A 17,426-nucleotide genomic window follows, 5' to 3' on the forward strand; every position below is an offset into this window, starting at 1 on the left:
ACACTACCCACGCAGTACGAGACTAACAAAACTGCCTGACTGACCTCCAGAATTTTTGAGGCATGGGTAGATAAAAAGCATCAACGAAAGGAAAGGAAGTTGTCATTATTGCTAGAAATCTGTCCCACACACCCTGACATTGCTGGCCCAAAAAGCGTCAAGCAGATGTTCTTGCCTCCCAACACCATGACCAAGCTCCAGCCAATGAACCAGGCAGGGGTGATTAGGAACCTGAAAACCCACAAATGACGGCAGCTTGATCTCTCAGGTTGTCATAAACACTGATAAGCAGGAGCACAATCCAGCTGTTCTAGAGACAATGTTCATGATGAACACATGGAAGGTGATGGCAGAAGTCACAACTGCCAACAGCTTCCACCACACTGAGTTCAAACCAGTTACTATTACACAAGGCGTCAAGTATGAGGAGAAGCAGGGTGAGGCCAACCTACCCAATGACAAGGCATTTTTTGCTTGGCTGCAGGAGGCCGGCATGGAAATTCCAGAAGAGACAATCATGGAAACTTACACGGAGGTGGACAATGCCATATGCTGCATGACAGAGCTGATGGATGATGCCACTGTAGATGCTGTACGTTCTTCAGTTGAGGAGCCCAAGGAGGCCAGTGACCCTGAAGAGTCCACCTGCCTAGTCAATGCCGCGAAGGCTATAGAGAAGCTCTGGGGTTTTGCAGTGCAGCATGAAAACAAAACCTGTTTGACTGCATTGACTGAACTGTATCGTGCACATCTGAAGACAGGATGCTAAGCAAGAAAAGATTACAGAGTTTTTCCAGAACCAACTCTGGATATTTTTCAATACCTAGCTCCAGCCTAGCAAGCTCAGGACATTGTAAGGTTTGAAAAAAATTGAATAAAGACTTTTTCACATTTACTGCATTTTCATTTGGCATTTGAATCTGTTGTTTTTGACATAGACCCTCTTTTTAGGCCTATCAAGTTACGTGGGAATAGGGCCTCCTCATATATCACGAAGCTCCACTTAACATGAATTTGTGGGCGGATCCCCTGGGACTCGACTCATCAGGATTTTACTGTAAACTGGATTTCTGTACCAACCTTTGGGTTTCTAGTGAAGTGTGCCATACTTAAATTTTTGAGTGTTTAGTCCTCAATTTACTGACAGAAGTTTTGCATATGTAAATCTAGATCTTTTCAGATTGGAAAGTAGCAAATGTTTAATGCAGCAGCTGAACTGATTTGAGACTTTCCTAAGTGATGTTGAGGGCTGGAGACAAAGAGAAAGACAGAGAAACTGACAGAGAATTAACTTATCCTTGATAGTTCAGTTGGGAGAAGCAGTGTGTAAGTAAGCCTTACTGGTCCAGATTCAATTAATAGTTCTTATGAGCTGGTCTTGTTTGGAGTGCCTATGAAGGGGTAAATCATTCGAGGTTTTGCTATTATGTGGTGACTCCTGCTAGAAAATGCTTTGTGTGTGAACAAGAAGAACTTGCATTTATATAGAGCCTTTAGCCATAGAAAAATACCCCAAGGTACTTCACAGAAACATAAACAGACAAAAATTGACATTTAAGAAGGGTCTTAAATGAGGTGAGTGCGGTGAAGGGGCAGAGAATCTTAAGCAGGGAATTCTAAAGGCCAGGGCCGAGAAGGTTGATGGCACAGCTGCCAATAGTATAACAGAGGGAGCGGGGGATGCACAGGAGACTGGAGTTGGTGGTATGCAGAGTTCTTGGGGAATATTGGAGTTTGAGGTGGTTAGAGAGATAGGGAGAGATGAGGCCACAAGCACATGTGAAAATAAGGATGAGAATTATAAATTGGAGGCATTGGAGAAACCAGGAGCCAATGTATATCAGTGAGCACAGGGTGATAGTCTGTGATGCAGGTAAGGATACAGGCATCAGAATTTTACACTGTTTTATGCATACCATCCAGCTGAGCAGTAGAATAGTTGAGTCTCGAGGTTATTCATGTTCAGACCATAGGCTGACACTAAAGGCTAAATTTTTGTGACTGCCTATAGCTGGTGTTTTCGACACACTGATTCCAATGAAAATCACTTGTGGAGTACTTTGGCGGACGATTTCTCCCTCTTTGGGCGGGCGCAGTGGGCGTGCCTGGGAGCGGCCGCGAAATGATCCACTGCCCACAATAGGGCCCCGATTGCGATTTCACACTGGCTGGACAATTAACGACCAGCCAGAGTGAAACTCACGCTGGATGCCTCAGCGCTGCCTGGTTGGGGGGGGTGCGGGAGGAGCCTGAGCGCAGAAGCCTGTGCATGCGTAGGAATGCGCTCACTGAAAGCTCCCTGAAGGAGCTGAAGAATTTTAAAATGAAACATAAAAGATCCGAAAAACAAGGAAAACATGTCCCCACATGTGATTCTGTCACATGAACAGAGACATGTGAAAAATGGGTTTAAATTTTTTTAATTGTTTTTCAGTCATTGTCGGAGAAACCTCATCCCGCCCGTGGGTAAGGTTTCACAAAAACGCAAAGGCCATCTGCTCAATTCATCCATCTGCCAACTGTAAGGTTGGATGGGCAGTGAAAATTGCAATTTAATTAATTAACTAATGGGACTTAATCGCCCTCTTAATTGTCAATGAGTGCACTGCCGACTCTTGTGCGCTCCAGCCGACTGAAATATCACGCGAGTGCGCGATGATATCGGTACGCTCGCCTGATGTCATCGCGCGCTATTTCACACTGGTGAGTTTCGGGCGCCATAGTGTTTTTGCAATCCCAGTTGGCAATGTGAGAGACCTCGTGGTTAGTGCATAAATCCAATTGCTTATTTTTGACTTCATAGGAGATAAAAGCAGCTGATGTCTCTGATTTGCTTTTTCAGGTGGTAATAGGAGAGAGATACTGGGTGCATTTTCAAATTCAGGAGACAGAATGTCAAGAGGACAGAAATGAGTTTTCATCTGATTGCCCAATTAAAGCCAAGGATGAAGCAGTAAGTTCATGTATAATTAACACATGCAATGCTGCTGAAGATGAATGGGAAATTATATTTAAACAGCATGAATAAGTAATAAGAAGTGCACAATGTTAATTGAAATAAAATAGGATGGGGTAGCCAGCATTGTGGACGTCAGCAGTAAACATGAAGGGCAGAATTTTTCCATCATGCCAAAGGTGGGTTTTGTGGTGGGCGGGAGTGGAGAATCTAGCGGGAGCCAAAAAACTGGAATCCTGCCACCATGAAAACAGCTTGCAATTCTCCCAATGGCAGGTTAATGGCAGGTCAGGTATCCCGCTGACTAGTAGCGTGAACGCCAATCGCATTCATTACCATCTCATGAATTCCCATTAAATATGCTGCTCACTAGAACTACATGGCCCCTCCCAATCTTGCGTCACTCCAGCAGCAAATCACATCAATTTGAATCACATTTGAAAAAGAGTGCCGTGCAGTGGTTGGATCTCACTTTGCTCATGACTTTGAGGTGAGTGCAACATTCATAGCCTGCCTGCTACAGCGCTGTGCTGGTCTCGTTGCAATGCCAGTGGAACACCACACTGCTGGGGTGTTGGGTTGGTGTGCCTCCATTTTTCTGAAGACACTACCTAGCAGCAGTACTCAAGCAGCCCTGAACATTCAGAGACCAGCAATTAGATGGGGGTTACTGGGGGGAAGGATAATGGACACACGGGGGCAAACGGGCAGGAAGGCATTGCAAAGGGTTGTGGGGGAGGGGGAACGATGGAAGACAGAGGGGAGACTGAGGGGTGGGGCGCTGGAACCCGACAAGGGAAACTGAAAAGCTGACAAGCAATGGGGTAGGTGGGATATCAAATGTATGAAGGGGAGGGGATGCATGTAGGCTTCGGAATAGGAAAGTTGGGGGTGGGATGGGTGGTGTTCATATAGCGGAAGAGGGATGGGTCACACTGAAACTCATGAAGCTGGGTGGGGGGGTGGTGGAAAGGGAGACAGTGTAGTGTTCAGTTTTGAGGGCAATGGGGAACTCACTGAAAGACAAAGTCCTTGGTCTGGGGCCAGTAGGGTCAGAGTCACAGAGTAGAAACACTCCTTGGGTTCACAGGAGTCAGGGAATGATACAGTCCTCGGGCTCTGTGGACCTCACAGTCAAGAGTGAGAGAGTAGAGACAGTCATGGGATGTACCAGGCTATGCTACTGGGCTATACATGGCAAGCACCTTGTACTCCCGCTCCAGAGAGGAGCAAGGACTGTATGCTGATTTGGGATAATGCACAGCTTACTGTGCAGGGCGTTTTCACAGTCACTGTCCATTGGCTTGTCTAGCTCTGAACTGGTCTGCAGATGGGATGGTAATGGTTATGGGAGGCAACTGCAGCCTGTATTTGGGGAAAACATAATAAAAGAGGTGGGGGTTGGTATATGAAACTTTCATGGGGGAGGGTGTTCCTCTGTAGGTGATGGTGCACACAGCCTCTGGATGGAGAGGAATGAGGTCCACATGGGCATGCGTATGTCAACAGTGATGGGCTTGAGGGGAGGGTGGAAATGTTGACCACAACAACAATGGGATCCAGTATTACTGGGGAAGGCTAGAGAATAACAGGAGGGAGCTCTACCTTCACATTGTGAGGTTCCAGGTAAATTTCTGGGACACGGACAGTGAGAGAGGGAGGATTGAAGCTGGTCTCCGAGTATCAGTGCAGAAGCACCATCTTGCATTCTCGAACTAATGGAGCAGTTGTTAGTCGAAATTAGAGGTGATTCCGATGGGAGGAGTCTGAGGCTGTCTGGGAGGAGCACACTGCTGGACTAAGGGGCCCTATCTTGGGATGCCCTCTAACTTGGTGCCACAGGATTAAAATTGAGTCAGAGCTGAGAGAAAGGAGGAAGACCTCCTTGAAAAGCTAGCCATTGGAACTCATGCCTTTTGCCACTCTGTAATAGGGAAATGTAGTTGTCACTGCCTTAACATCACAGTTGCTGCATTTCAACATTAACATAGAGGAATGGGAAATTCGGGAATGCAGGCGACTGTTAAGGAGGCACGTATGCTGCATATATGGCATCCCATCAGTGGAGGACTTTCATGTGCTTTACAGAATTGGCTTCCATAACATGCCAAAGGGCATCAAGTTATTAATCACGAGTAACATATTGTTAATTAGTATGCCAGATCTGAGATTGGAGCACTGAGCTAGGTCAGGTCGCGCATGTCATTCAAATCTTCCCCAACCACTGTGTGATTCAGATGTTAAGTCTCAGGGATGGCATCTTGGTCACCTTGATGTGCCTGTTAGCACCTCAGATACACGGCTGCATCAGCAACGAGGCTAATAGGGCAGAAGCCATTATAGACCATTAAAGTTGCTATTAGTTTAAGATTGTGAGCTTCACTATTTTCACCCGTTATTCATTAATCTATTCAATATATCATTTCAGAGAAAAGGACCAAACAATTATGGATCCAGGGCTCAATGCTGCCTTTTTGAGGGTTATGATAGAATGGAGGAGGAGAAGAAGGGTTAGGTGACACCAAGCACAGCTTCAGGAGGAGGCCCCGCCTGAGGTCCAAGATGTGAGGAAACCACAGCAAGAACATGAGGATCAGGAGGACAGACTCAGACTGCGGAGGCGACTCGCTAGACCAAGGGTCTACTGAAGAAAACTCTCCTATTTGCAAATGAGTGAGAGTCAATGCTGCACACATCTTCACTTGTCCCAAGCTTTGGTGGATCACATCTGCCACATTCTTTGTGAAGAACTAATGCCCCGTGGAGTGGGAAGCTATCCCCTGTCTTGAAGGTGATTGCCACACTCAATTTCTTTGCCTGCGGATTGTTCCAGGGATCCACGAGGACCTGTGCAGCATCTCATAGTCTGCCATACATAGATGCATCAAGGAGCTCACAGATGCCCTCTACAGCAAGGCACATCACTATGTGAGGATTACACTTGATGAAGATAGCCAGGCTGCGAGATTCAACAGGCTTACAGCTATCTCAGGCTTCCCAAGAGTGTAAGATGCAATCGACTGCACCCATGTGGCTTTAAGGGCTCCATGGCAGCAGCCCCTGATGCTTATTAACCTTAAAGGCTTTCAGTCCATCAATGTTCAACTAGTTATGCAACCATCAGAAGTATATAATGCATGTTTGTGCCAGATACCCTACGAGTTGCCATGACTCATACGTCCTGAGTCATTCCCAAGTGCCTCACACATTCAAAGGGCCTGAATGTCTATAGGGCTTCAGCTTGGGGGATAAGGGTACCCACTCAAATGATGGCTCATGACACCTGTGCATCAGCCTTAGAGTGCCTTGGGGGAGAGGTACAACCTGGAGCATAGCTCCACATGGTACATAATCGAGCAGACCATTGGCATCTTGAACATGCGCTTCCAATGTTTAGATCATTTCGGTGGAGATCTGCAGTACTGTCCAGACAGAGTCTCCCACTGGATCGTTTTGTTTTGCATCCTTCACAACCTATGCTTCAAAGGGGTGATCCGTTGCCTGAGGTAGAAATGGAGGAGGATGAGAGCTCCCCAGAGGATGAAGAGCAGGAGGGCCAGGATCCTGAAGAGGGTGATGAGGATCAGCTTCCATGAGACGATGCCATTGATGAAGCAAGATGTGGAAGACATGCCCATGCCACTTTGTTACCAGGTTCCAGGGGGAGTGAAGTGAAGGCAAAGGGGGCTGGCCACATTTCTCCTGGCCATAATGCCATTTCATTGCATTGAAAGGGATGACCAACCAGTCACATTAGAGCTAGTTCAGCATTCAGACTTGCATTTTCCAGCCTCATGATTCACCGGGCCATGATCTCTTAAGAAAGTCAGCAGTGCCCCCTGTATGTGGTCACTCTGGGAAGTGGGAGTCGACACAACAGTAAGAACGCTGTAGCAACTTACTTGATGCAGTCGTCGCCACGTTAATGAGAAACTACAGCAACCATTAAGATGAGGACATGATTGGGGACCTCATCCTCCCATCGTCGTCTTTTCCTTTGGTGCTACCACCGAAGAGACACAACTGCTGCGAATCCCTTAAGGCTGCTGAACTACCCGCGTACAATAGTGTGTCATGAGGAAAAAAGAGTTACAAACACATTAAGCACATACTTGCAATAAAGATTTTAACACAGCTCCATGACATCACTCAAACTATCTTCAGTGAGGTTAACATCACATGAATGTGAATCTCACAGAGGGAGACTATAGCTGAGTGGGAGGATGGCTAAATCTTGAAATAAGAGGATTCATATGTACCTAATCACTCCTTCACTCAACCAAGTTATTCACATTAGCATCAAATGTATTAACAAAAGTGTGATCTTTTTACGGTGGTTGCGCACCCGTGACCCAAATGTGATTTCAATATTTCTTAATTTTCCTACCCCACACTACACCTGGGTGCAACCACTACATCTGCAGCAGGGTTAGAGGCAGCCTACTGACTGCTACATCCTGATGCCTGTGATGACTTTGGCAGCTGTCCTGTGGTGACCCAAGACCTGGAGGGTCCCGGCCTGATAAAGGTCTCCTGCTCAGAGGCAGAATCACCCCCCTTGGCCTGACTACCTGGAGTGGATGGGGGGTCACAGGCAGGGGGGATTCAGAGTGGCTGGACACCCTTGCAGTGTCCTAAGTGGAGGCCCCGGCAGGGCATCCGGCTGATGCTCATCCTCCCTGTGGGTGCCCAAGGCCGCTCCCTGACTCCTTGACCGGAAGGGGCACTTGGAGGGAGGTCAAGGTACCTCGTCCCCTTTTCACCTAGTCACTGATCGTGCCCACCAGTGTGTGTGACCATGGAATCCAGGGCTGAGTGCAAACACGGCAAAACCTGCTGGACCAAGGTCTCCATGGTGGTTGCCAACCTTCCCAAGGTGACCTTGAGGCACTTGCATGTTGGAGCCATGACGGCAGACAGAATACGGACAGACTCCTCTATCCTTCGCTCCAGTCTGCTGAATGACTGTCGCATCTCTGCCTGATGTTCCGACCCCGTTGCATCTCCAGCATTGTTTTAGCAGCCACTCACAGAGACTCCCCATCTGGCTCGGACTCAGTGGGCGTCTGGTCCCCAGCAGACCTCCATGTTCCAGAGAGCTGCTCTGTCCCTGCCTCCACATGCTGCGGGGTCCTGTCAGTGAGGTGACCCTAAGCCTAATCTAGAGTTATGAGCTACCGAGGAGTTTGTCTCTGCGCTGGTGGATGGTACAGGTGAGCGCAATGACGGTTTTTCCTCAGTGGCTTACTCAGCTTCCTCTCCAAGGTGGTCTGGGGGTTGGGGCTTATGTTGGCCCCCCTCGTCTGCCAAGATCTGCTGGTGCCCATGAGAGAGAGGAGAGAGTTTTAGTTCATGAACAGGCAGATTACAACATTGCATGTCACTCACTGTTAATGTCAGGATGTGATGAACTCATGGAGGTATCATCCGTACTAGGTTGCTGAGATCTCCCCTTCTCCACAGGAACGATCCCTGTCCTCCTCAGCCAGCTCGGCAGCATCCTTCTTAAACTTGGTGAGGATTATGATGTCAGGCATCCCTCCCATGGTCTGTGATCTTTCTCGTCTGTCGTGGGCCAGCTTGCCATGGATGAAGATAAACGAAAGGAATGTGATGAGAAGGGATGGAATTAGCTTGGGAAACATGCATGAGTGGTGAGCCCTCCCCAGAAGGGGCTGAGGACGGAGTATGAGCAGCATGATAGTTGAGGCATGATAGTTGAGGCATGATAGTTGAGGCATGATAGTTGAGGCATGATAGTTGAGGTAGACGGGGTGATGTGAAAGTTTCTGAGAGGTAGTCAGTGGTAATATGTGTTGTGTGAGATCTCTGAAGAGAGTAGCCCTTTGAGTATGTGATGCCGCAATGCGATTTTGATATTTCAGGGATTTGAAGGATGACTTACCCTGGTGGAGGAGATGAGATCATTCATCCTCATCCTGCACTGGATGGAGTTGCAGGTGGTGTGGCCAGTCACGCTAACCTCCTCTGCTATGGCCTCCCAGGCTGGAGAGGTGAGGCTGGTGTGCTTCTTAGAGTCATCCCTGGAATGAAGCATATGTCTAAGCTGCTGCACTTCTCAGATCAAGGCCCTGGTTGGGGTAGAAGCCGAGTGCAGCCTTCTTCATCTGGTCGCCAGACTGCTCTAAGGGTCTCCTGGAGACAACTGGGCTGGGGTGTTTAAATATGGCGCTGGGACCTTCGACCCCATCAGGTAACAGCAGGGCTGATGAATCAGCTCCCGACCCACCAGGCGATTCGGAGAGACACTCACCTGTGCATAATTAACAAGGTTCCAAGCACGGAATTTGATGCGAGTACCCCTTACCACTCCGGCCAGCGGGAAATGCTTCACAAAACCCGCCCGCCATGGCACTTAGTTTCAAAACTGGAAAATCCTGCCCTTAAATGCTGAATTATTCTTTATATGTTGCTGCAGCCATCGGGGGATAAGGAAAATACTGTTCCAAATGTGATTCCTCCTGAACGCAAAGGAAGGCACCGCCCTTGACGACCCAGTACAAGCACACAGCATTCATGCAATTAATCACTGGGTAACCAGTTAGTCCAGGTTTTCTCACGCAATTATCACTTTTAACTTTTCAACTCACACACTGAAAGAAAGCCCATGTTTCTATAATGTTCAAGTATTGGGAGTAACTTTGTTACTAGAATATTAAACCAATACAATCACCTAAAACAATAGAAGCATTGGCACTGAATATTCATGTGGGGTGCACATAGAGTCATGTAACGTTGTGCTCGCAAGGAACCTCCAATATTAACTTTGTTAGACTTTCTGGTATCAAAAAGGGATTTTCTCTAATGACCGTTATAACGACAGATGCCCACAAGACCAGGAAAATGTTAAGGATGCCTGCCCACCATAGAGGCCTGAAGCCTTCAAAACCCACAACCTCTACCACCTAGTGCAGCAGATGTATGGGAACACCATTGCCTGCCTTCCCTTCCAAGTCACACATCATCCTGACTTTGGAATGATATCACTGTTCCTCCACTGTCACTGGGTCAAAATCCTGGAACTCCCTTCGTAACAGCACTGTGGATGTACCTACACCACATGGACTGCAGCGGTTCAAGAAGGTAGCTCACCACCACGTTCTCAAGGGCAACTAGGGATGGGCAATAAATGCTGGTCCAGCCAGCGAAGTCCATTACTCACAAATGAATAAAAAAAGATTATTCCTAACTAATGTACCTTGTTCTTTTCATTCCTTAAACTCTTTTCCATTAAACTAACTTTAAGAAAATCTTATTCATCTGTTCCTTCCGCCCTTGATTCCTTGATGACTCCCCCAATCCACTTTGGAGGTGAATTCCACATTAAAATTAAAAAAAAATACCATCTGACAGGAAACTATCGCCAAAGGTTTTCTTCAGCTAAACAAGAGTAATGTTTTAAAATAGACATTATTGTACCATTGTCAAAATGAGGTATAATTAGAAACGCTACTGATGGATGAGTTAACTCGTCTGTTGTGCTGGCAAGAAAATTTGTTTCCATACTCTGTGAGTTAAGACACTCTAGGCAGAATTTAATGCAATCTGACCTAAAGTGGGATTCATGATGGGAGGGGCCACAGAATCAGGTGGGTGTGGAAGAGTCAAAATCCTGATGGTGGAACCTGATGATGGAATTAAACTGCCAGCAGGAAGCTGGTGAGGTGACAAACCTGCTTGAATGTGGGAGGAAGGCGATTAAGAAGGCAATTAAGAGACATTTGCATGAACACAATTAAATACGCTTTTTGGGATTAAACGAGTGGTGAATGTGGAACTGTCAGATCCCCGAACAGTGGAAGGTTGTGCTGTTGAAGTGAGGTGGCTGTCTGAGGCGGATGGTCAGCCATTTTGCAGCTGCTTTCCACAGGAGGACAGAAGGAGTTCAAAACGTTGCAGGCACCAGGCATTAGAGGCACCATTATCAGGCAGGAGCGGGATAAAGGCCATCACCACTACATAATTGGACAGGCCCTCATTGGACGGCTGCTGTGTAATTGTGGTCAGCTGGCCCCTTCCGACTCACTTGGGAATCCCGCCAACTTCCAGGTGTGACAGCTGGGCCCCCCCCTCCCCCTCCCCACCCCCCTCCCCCATGTCACCTGGATCAAATTCTATCAGGTGTATTTGCATGAATACCTTGTATGCACCAGGGGATCCAACATAGCAAAAGGCACAGAGCCCTGTAATGTTTGGTCTTCATCTTTTTACCACAGGAGGTAGTTGCAGAAGACACTGACCTGAGGTATTCAAATTAATCCCACCATCTTTTTTGCCACCTTCATGCAAGAGCACACTGCTTCCCAAACACAGCTGTATAGTTTTTGTATCCAGAGTTGCTACCTGCTGTTTTGTAATTAAATACATTTAAAGGATCAGTAAGAAGATTCACTAAATATTTTTTTGGGTTACAGTACTTGTGCCTCATTTTTCTGAATTATTTTGCTGCTGGCACATAGGTTCCCATGGACCATTGTGTCAATTATTTTAATTATTTCGCCCCTGGAGCACTCCTGAAACCAGCTGGCTTGCCGGTGTCAGTTCCCCTAATCTGAGGAGGAAATTGATGGCATGTCTGGGAGGTTAGGCTGCCTGAGAGCTGCCCTTTGTCCAACTGCTGATTCCCGTTTAACCATAATCTGCAAAGAAGTTACCACGTCACACTTCTACTGACGATTGGCCTCTCAAGATAGGTTGTTACACCAGCTCCAGTGGGACAGGTATTTGTGTGAAGGGCTTGACCAGCTATTATATGCTATTCTTCAGAAGCATTGTTGTCACAGAATAGAGATGGTAGATTTTATATGAAGCTTTAGCAATATTTTTCCTAAAGATGATTTTTTAAAAAAATGTTACTTTTTGACAAAACATGAATATGCTACAGTTTCCAGAAAGGCAACTATTTGTGCACAGGATGATTAACAGTCTGGTTCAGCTGAGCAGCCAGTTTTCCTGTTGTAATATCCATGTAATGCTGTGTTCTGTACATCCCCAAGGTGCTGGGACACTGCTCTGCAGAAGTTCTATTTCCAATTGGCAAAACTAAAGGTCATCTGATAGGATTACCCAAATGTCAGCTCTTCCAGCTGATTGTGGATGAAGGTAACACACAGCTATAAAGAAATCTTTTTCCTTTTGTTTACTTTACTTATTTATTTTCTTGTTTACTTTATTTATAATTAGAAAATTCAGCCACCCTCTTCTAGGTTCAAATGAGAGATTTTTAAAAACTTGTTCATGGGATTTCATGGCCAGCATTTATTGCCCTTGTTCAGAGGGCAATTAAGAGTCAACCACATTGATGTGGGCCTGTAGACCAGACCAGGTAAGGACAGCAGATTTCCTTTGTTGGTGAACCAGATGGGTTTTTACAACAATCAGCAATGGTTTCATGGTCAGCGTCAGACTTTTAATTCCAGATTTTTATTGAACTCAAATGTCACTATCTGCTGTGGTGGGATTTGGACCCAGGTCCCCAGGGCATTACCCTGAGTCTCTGGAATACCAGTCCAGTGACAACACCACTATGCCACTGCCTCCCCTTCTGAGTGAGAAAATGGCAGTACTGAAATCATACAGTAATATATGAGGATCTATACAATAAATAAATGTGTGCCCTGGCACTTCCATCACACACATGATATGCAAAATGCATGTAATACTTGCATCTGACTATCTAACATCATAGTGTATGCCCATTCCTAATTTACCTTAAGCTGAGTGGCTTGCTAGGCCTTTAGAGGGCAGTTAGGACTCAACCACATTGCTATGGGTCTGGAGTCACATGCAGGCCACAAGACCCTGTTCCATAATGCTGTGCTTTTAAGAAGTGAAAAATTATTACTTTTTTTTTCAACATTATCAATAATCTCCTAATAAGGGTATTGTTTTCTAGATGTTGATGGGTTGTCATGCGTTGGTTGCCGATTGCCCTTGAAGACTAATGACCCCAGAGTACACAGGACTGTAGAGCATGCCATTTCTAAATTCAATGACAACAGCGGGCAGCTTTACAAATTTGCTTTGGCTCGAGTTCTTTCAGCAGAACATGAGGTAAACCATGTGGCTGTGTGTTTGACTTTCACTTTATCATTGACTTACAGATCATTGAACCTTAATCTGACTGTGTAAATGAGCTTCAAAATAAGCAGTGCAATTCCCCAACAAGATCATTAGATTGTTATTTTAATAATAAGACCCTCGGATGTAAAGATACTTACAGTGCTGGCGACATAGTTGTTTTATATAGAAATTCAAAAACACTCAGCAAACTTTAATGGCCAAACTGTATGTAATCAATAGTTAATCACACTTTAAAGGAAGTTGTTCCCATTACATAGGATTTACCAGCTTTATTGTTTTTAAACGCTAATGGTTAGCTGTATCCCATAAAAAGTGTAGCCTTTTTACATCTATTACGAAATGGACAAAAATGTAAACACACTTCCATTATATAAATCACATATAGTATTTGATGTATGGACCTTGTTATTAGCAAACAGCATATCCTTGACTTACCATGAACATTGTCATAGGAGACTTTGTAATATAACTTATGCCAGTCCATTCCATTAGATATCACAAGAGCTTTAGGAACACAAGTAGACATCTAGAAAACCAGAAAATTGAGGAGAAGCAGGAAAACTATTACAAGAAAAAGGAAATAATTTCCTTAGTGATTAAGTAAAGCCATCGTAGATCTTCTGAACGGATAAGGCTCCACTGGCGTCAGAATCTCACCGCTATTCATGCATGAACCTTGTCACTGCGCATTGGTAGGTCATCATGTGGAGCATCACAGCTAAGCCTGCTCTTGTCCTGATTAGAGGTCCACCCACATACAGTACCATCATCATCAGCTCTTCAATCAGAAACAAGAACAATATCTATTTTCCCCTTGCCTATTCTATGGCCAGCATCCAGGTGAGCTCTGTTAACTCAATGCAGAGCAAGGATTCAGTCTGAACCTTCAATGTTTGCATGGCTCAGTACTAGAGTGCGCAGTGTATTTACTCACTGAACCAGAGGGCAAGGGACACCAATTTTATTTATACAGTATGTTACAAGCTGGTGAGAAGAAATGAGCTGGCTCTCATTTTCAGTCTCCTCGGTTGGTCACAACAAAGATTTGTTTTAAGTTCTTTCCCCGCCATGGATACGTTTTTCCAGTCTGAATGTATTTCTTTTAACAAGGATCTAATCAAACCAGGTTTTCCTGAATCATAGAAAGAGTAAGTGTATTAATCACTAAAGCCTGAGGAAAAATAATAAAAGACACAACACGTATTCACACAGATCAGAGAAGAAAGTGAAGAGTCCAAATAAAAGTTAAAAAGAATATATGAATAAGTCTTTGGCTTGTCCGTGAGGCATATATAGTGGGATGTTGTGGCCATTAGGTAATTTCAGTAGAACTCTGGAGCTGACTTTGGCAGTTTTGCAGTCTGTTGGAGACAATTGTTGGCTTGTCCTCACTCAGAGGGGAAGATGACCTGCTTGTCTCTGCAGGAATGACCGAGGAGGCTGTCCTGTCCCTTCCTGCTTGCTGTCTGTCTCTGCTAAAACACACTTGCCTTCAGCAAGAGAGAGATCCTGCTTTCCTCCAGCAGTATTCGTGGAAAACTAATGTTTCTTCTTACTTCTCTCTCTTTGTCTTAAAGACATTTATTTCCAGCAAGAGAGAGAGAGAGCGACACACAGAGAGAGGTGCCCTTCTTGCTTCTTTGTTGTTGTTCTTCTGCTCCGCTCAACACTGGCCTTCAGGTCCAGTTTTAAACTCATTTCTTGATGTGTTCCCAGGAGGGAAATTGACATGCCTTGCATCCAGAGTCCATTTCACTTTCATCTCAGAAACATTTTGACATATTTTGAGATATAAATCAACAGGAGATGGTTTTTGGATGTCTGATGGGATGTAACTAGCTGTAGGGACAATTTCCATTGTCTTCACAGAAACACAATGATTTAAAAGTCCAGCCTTTTTGCATTTTATATGCCTTCCTCTCAAGTGTCTCTGTTTCAAGTGGATCGCGACACCTCTATCAGTATAATCCACATAGGAATTTTCCAGAAGGGTTCATTTACAGTATCAGCCATATTTTGATCAGTGTATTCTCTTGCATTAAAAAAAACAGATCTTCTTTAAACAGTTCAATATGTCTGTAGTTAGTTATAGGTTGTGGGTCGCTCTTACTCTGACATCATGTTGGCTTTCATGACATGTAGATTTCAGAGCTGCGTAGATATTTGATTTCAAATGACAATTTATTGAAATCAATAACCTCTTCTAACTAGTTGTAAGCTTATCTGACAATGTAATGCAGCAGCAAACAGTCCAAAACTCAAAGAAGAAGCAAAGTGCAAGGTATTTATCTTTTAAAATGTTCATGCAGTAATGGGAAAACAATCACATGAACAGGTATTACACTACAGTGAATGATATTTCAATAATGATTTTTGAAACATATTTCACTTCTGCACTTTTGTATTCATAGACTTCTGCAGGAGAGATAATTACTTTGAATTTTACACTTATTGAAACCACCTGTCTGAACAATAATGACACAGCACAAGACATGTGTGGACCAAAGATTCCTGCAACAGCAGTAAGTAGCCTACCCTGTGGGTTGAATTATTGTTTACTGAATTTTGTGTCAGATAACATGGATCGCTATTTTAAAGAGAATTTGGCTACATCCAGTAGCAGTTAACTTTAAGACCTCCAATCAGCATCAACGTTTGATATGACATATTTATTCTGTGTAGGGCTCTGCTATCTGTTTAACTAAGCAAAACTATGACATCTTTGGAGAACTATTATACCACAGATTAAGGTGCAATGTGACGCAAGACTGGACAGTGCATGCAATTGATGTCACGGTAAGTACTAATCTATTCAATGCAATATATCATACTTATGTATTTACCTTAAAGTTACATCCAGTGGCTCAGCTGGTTAAAATATTCAGAACCATGTGGACCTGGAGAATCCTAAGTTCGATCCCCAGTTTGTGTTCAGTTAGCTGATCTTAATAGGGTGTTGGTGGGGACTCTACAGTTGGACTTTGCAATCCTTGGTTTGAGTGGGCAATTGGCTTGGGTTTGCATTCCTGATCATTGTCCAGTAATCCTTCTGGAAGTGTGCTTTTCTCAACAGTGAATAAGGATAGGATCAGATGATGATGAAGTCATCATCTCTTTTTCAGTTCTGTTGAAGAGTCATATGGACTTGAAACGTTAACTGTACTCCTCTCTGCAGATGTTGTCAGACCTGCTGAGTTTTTCCAGCTATTTTCATTTTTGTTTCAGATTTCTAGCTTCCGCTGTATTTTGCTTTTATCTAAGGATAGGATCAGGCTTGGCTGTGATATACACCACATCCCCCACTAGCTGCAGCCCTGAAACCATCTGTCCACTATATTCAGGAGCAAGCAATGGAGAAGAATTGAATTCTGAATTTTCCCAGCTATAGATAGAAATGAGATGCCCCAGTAATTTCTACAGTGAGATTTTTCTCTATTCTTGTATAGCTTGATGATGACGGGATCCTTTAGGCTCTGTGGGCCCTTCTCCTCATTCCAGATGAATTTGTGCAGGAGATCAACAAGATCTTTAATTTTTTCCAGAAATGCCTAAACCTCATGGAGGCCTCTATTTCCCCAATGATCAGTAGACTTTCCAAGATGTCAGGATTGACCTCTTGCAGAATGTGTTCCCACACTTTATGCTATAATAGACAACACCATTGCTGTGCTACTACTTGGCAATTGATATTCAGTACTTTTAAGAGCTGACGTGGATATGGAAGAAAGTGAACATAGTTCTCTTCATTTCCTCTCTGCAGTGTGTTATGACACAGCAGATGATATGCGCTAGATGGATCAAATCCACGAGGGAAACGATTTTGCAATTTGTATTTTATTTCAAGATGCGTGCTCTGAATTCAGTAGTAATAAGTCCACCAAGAATCTAGAGATATTTTACAAAACTAAATTAAACACTTATTAACAAAAGAAAAGATTTCAAGCACAGGCATAGGTCTATAAATTAGTACTATAAAAGCCTCTAAAACCCCTAATTAATTGGGCTTCCAGTTACATCCCCATTAAGGCAATGGTAAAAAATAGATTTAAACAGATCCCGGCAAGTCAAACACAATACCCTGGACAGTAGAATTCAAAGTGGCTTTTCCCAGCTTCAGTTTCCGTGGACAGCAGCCTTAATGCACAAATACTGGAGGCTTTTCAAACTTCTGGTAGATTTTGTAATGCCTTCCTCTCTGACACATAGCCTCTTCTTCTTTATATGTTTCTCCATTTTAATGCAAATTCCATTGCTCCCATATGTCTTTGGAACTTTATCTTTTTATAATATAAATCTTTTCATGGTGTTAATACTATCAGTAACCTTTGGGAAAAATAAACACATTGTTGGCTTAGCTTCTTGGCTA

The 17,426-nt window shown here is 44.4% G+C and overlaps 1 protein-coding gene across 3 annotated transcripts in view; it reads left to right on the top strand.

The window, feature by feature from the left end:
• si:ch211-284e20.8 (uncharacterized protein LOC563738 homolog) overlaps positions 1-17,426 on the top strand; it is a 45,793-nt gene that overhangs the window by 24,102 nt on the left and 4,265 nt on the right. For 2 of the 3 annotated variants that reach the window (XM_041202387.1, XM_041202388.1), the window contains 5 exons: positions 2,843-2,953; positions 11,974-12,079; positions 12,873-13,030; positions 15,472-15,582; positions 15,743-15,856. In XM_041202387.1, the coding sequence (XP_041058321.1) occupies positions 2,843-2,953; positions 11,974-12,079; positions 12,873-13,030; positions 15,472-15,582; positions 15,743-15,856 (600 nt within the window). The remainder of the gene's footprint in view (positions 1-2,842; positions 2,954-11,973; positions 12,080-12,872; positions 13,031-15,471; positions 15,583-15,742; positions 15,857-17,426) is intronic. The other variant, XM_041202389.1, reaches the window with a different exon arrangement.

The sequence above is a fragment of the Carcharodon carcharias genome, chromosome 13 (genome assembly GCF_017639515.1).
Source record: "Carcharodon carcharias isolate sCarCar2 chromosome 13, sCarCar2.pri, whole genome shotgun sequence".
In the NCBI taxonomy this organism is placed as follows: domain Eukaryota; kingdom Metazoa; phylum Chordata; class Chondrichthyes; order Lamniformes; family Lamnidae; genus Carcharodon; species Carcharodon carcharias.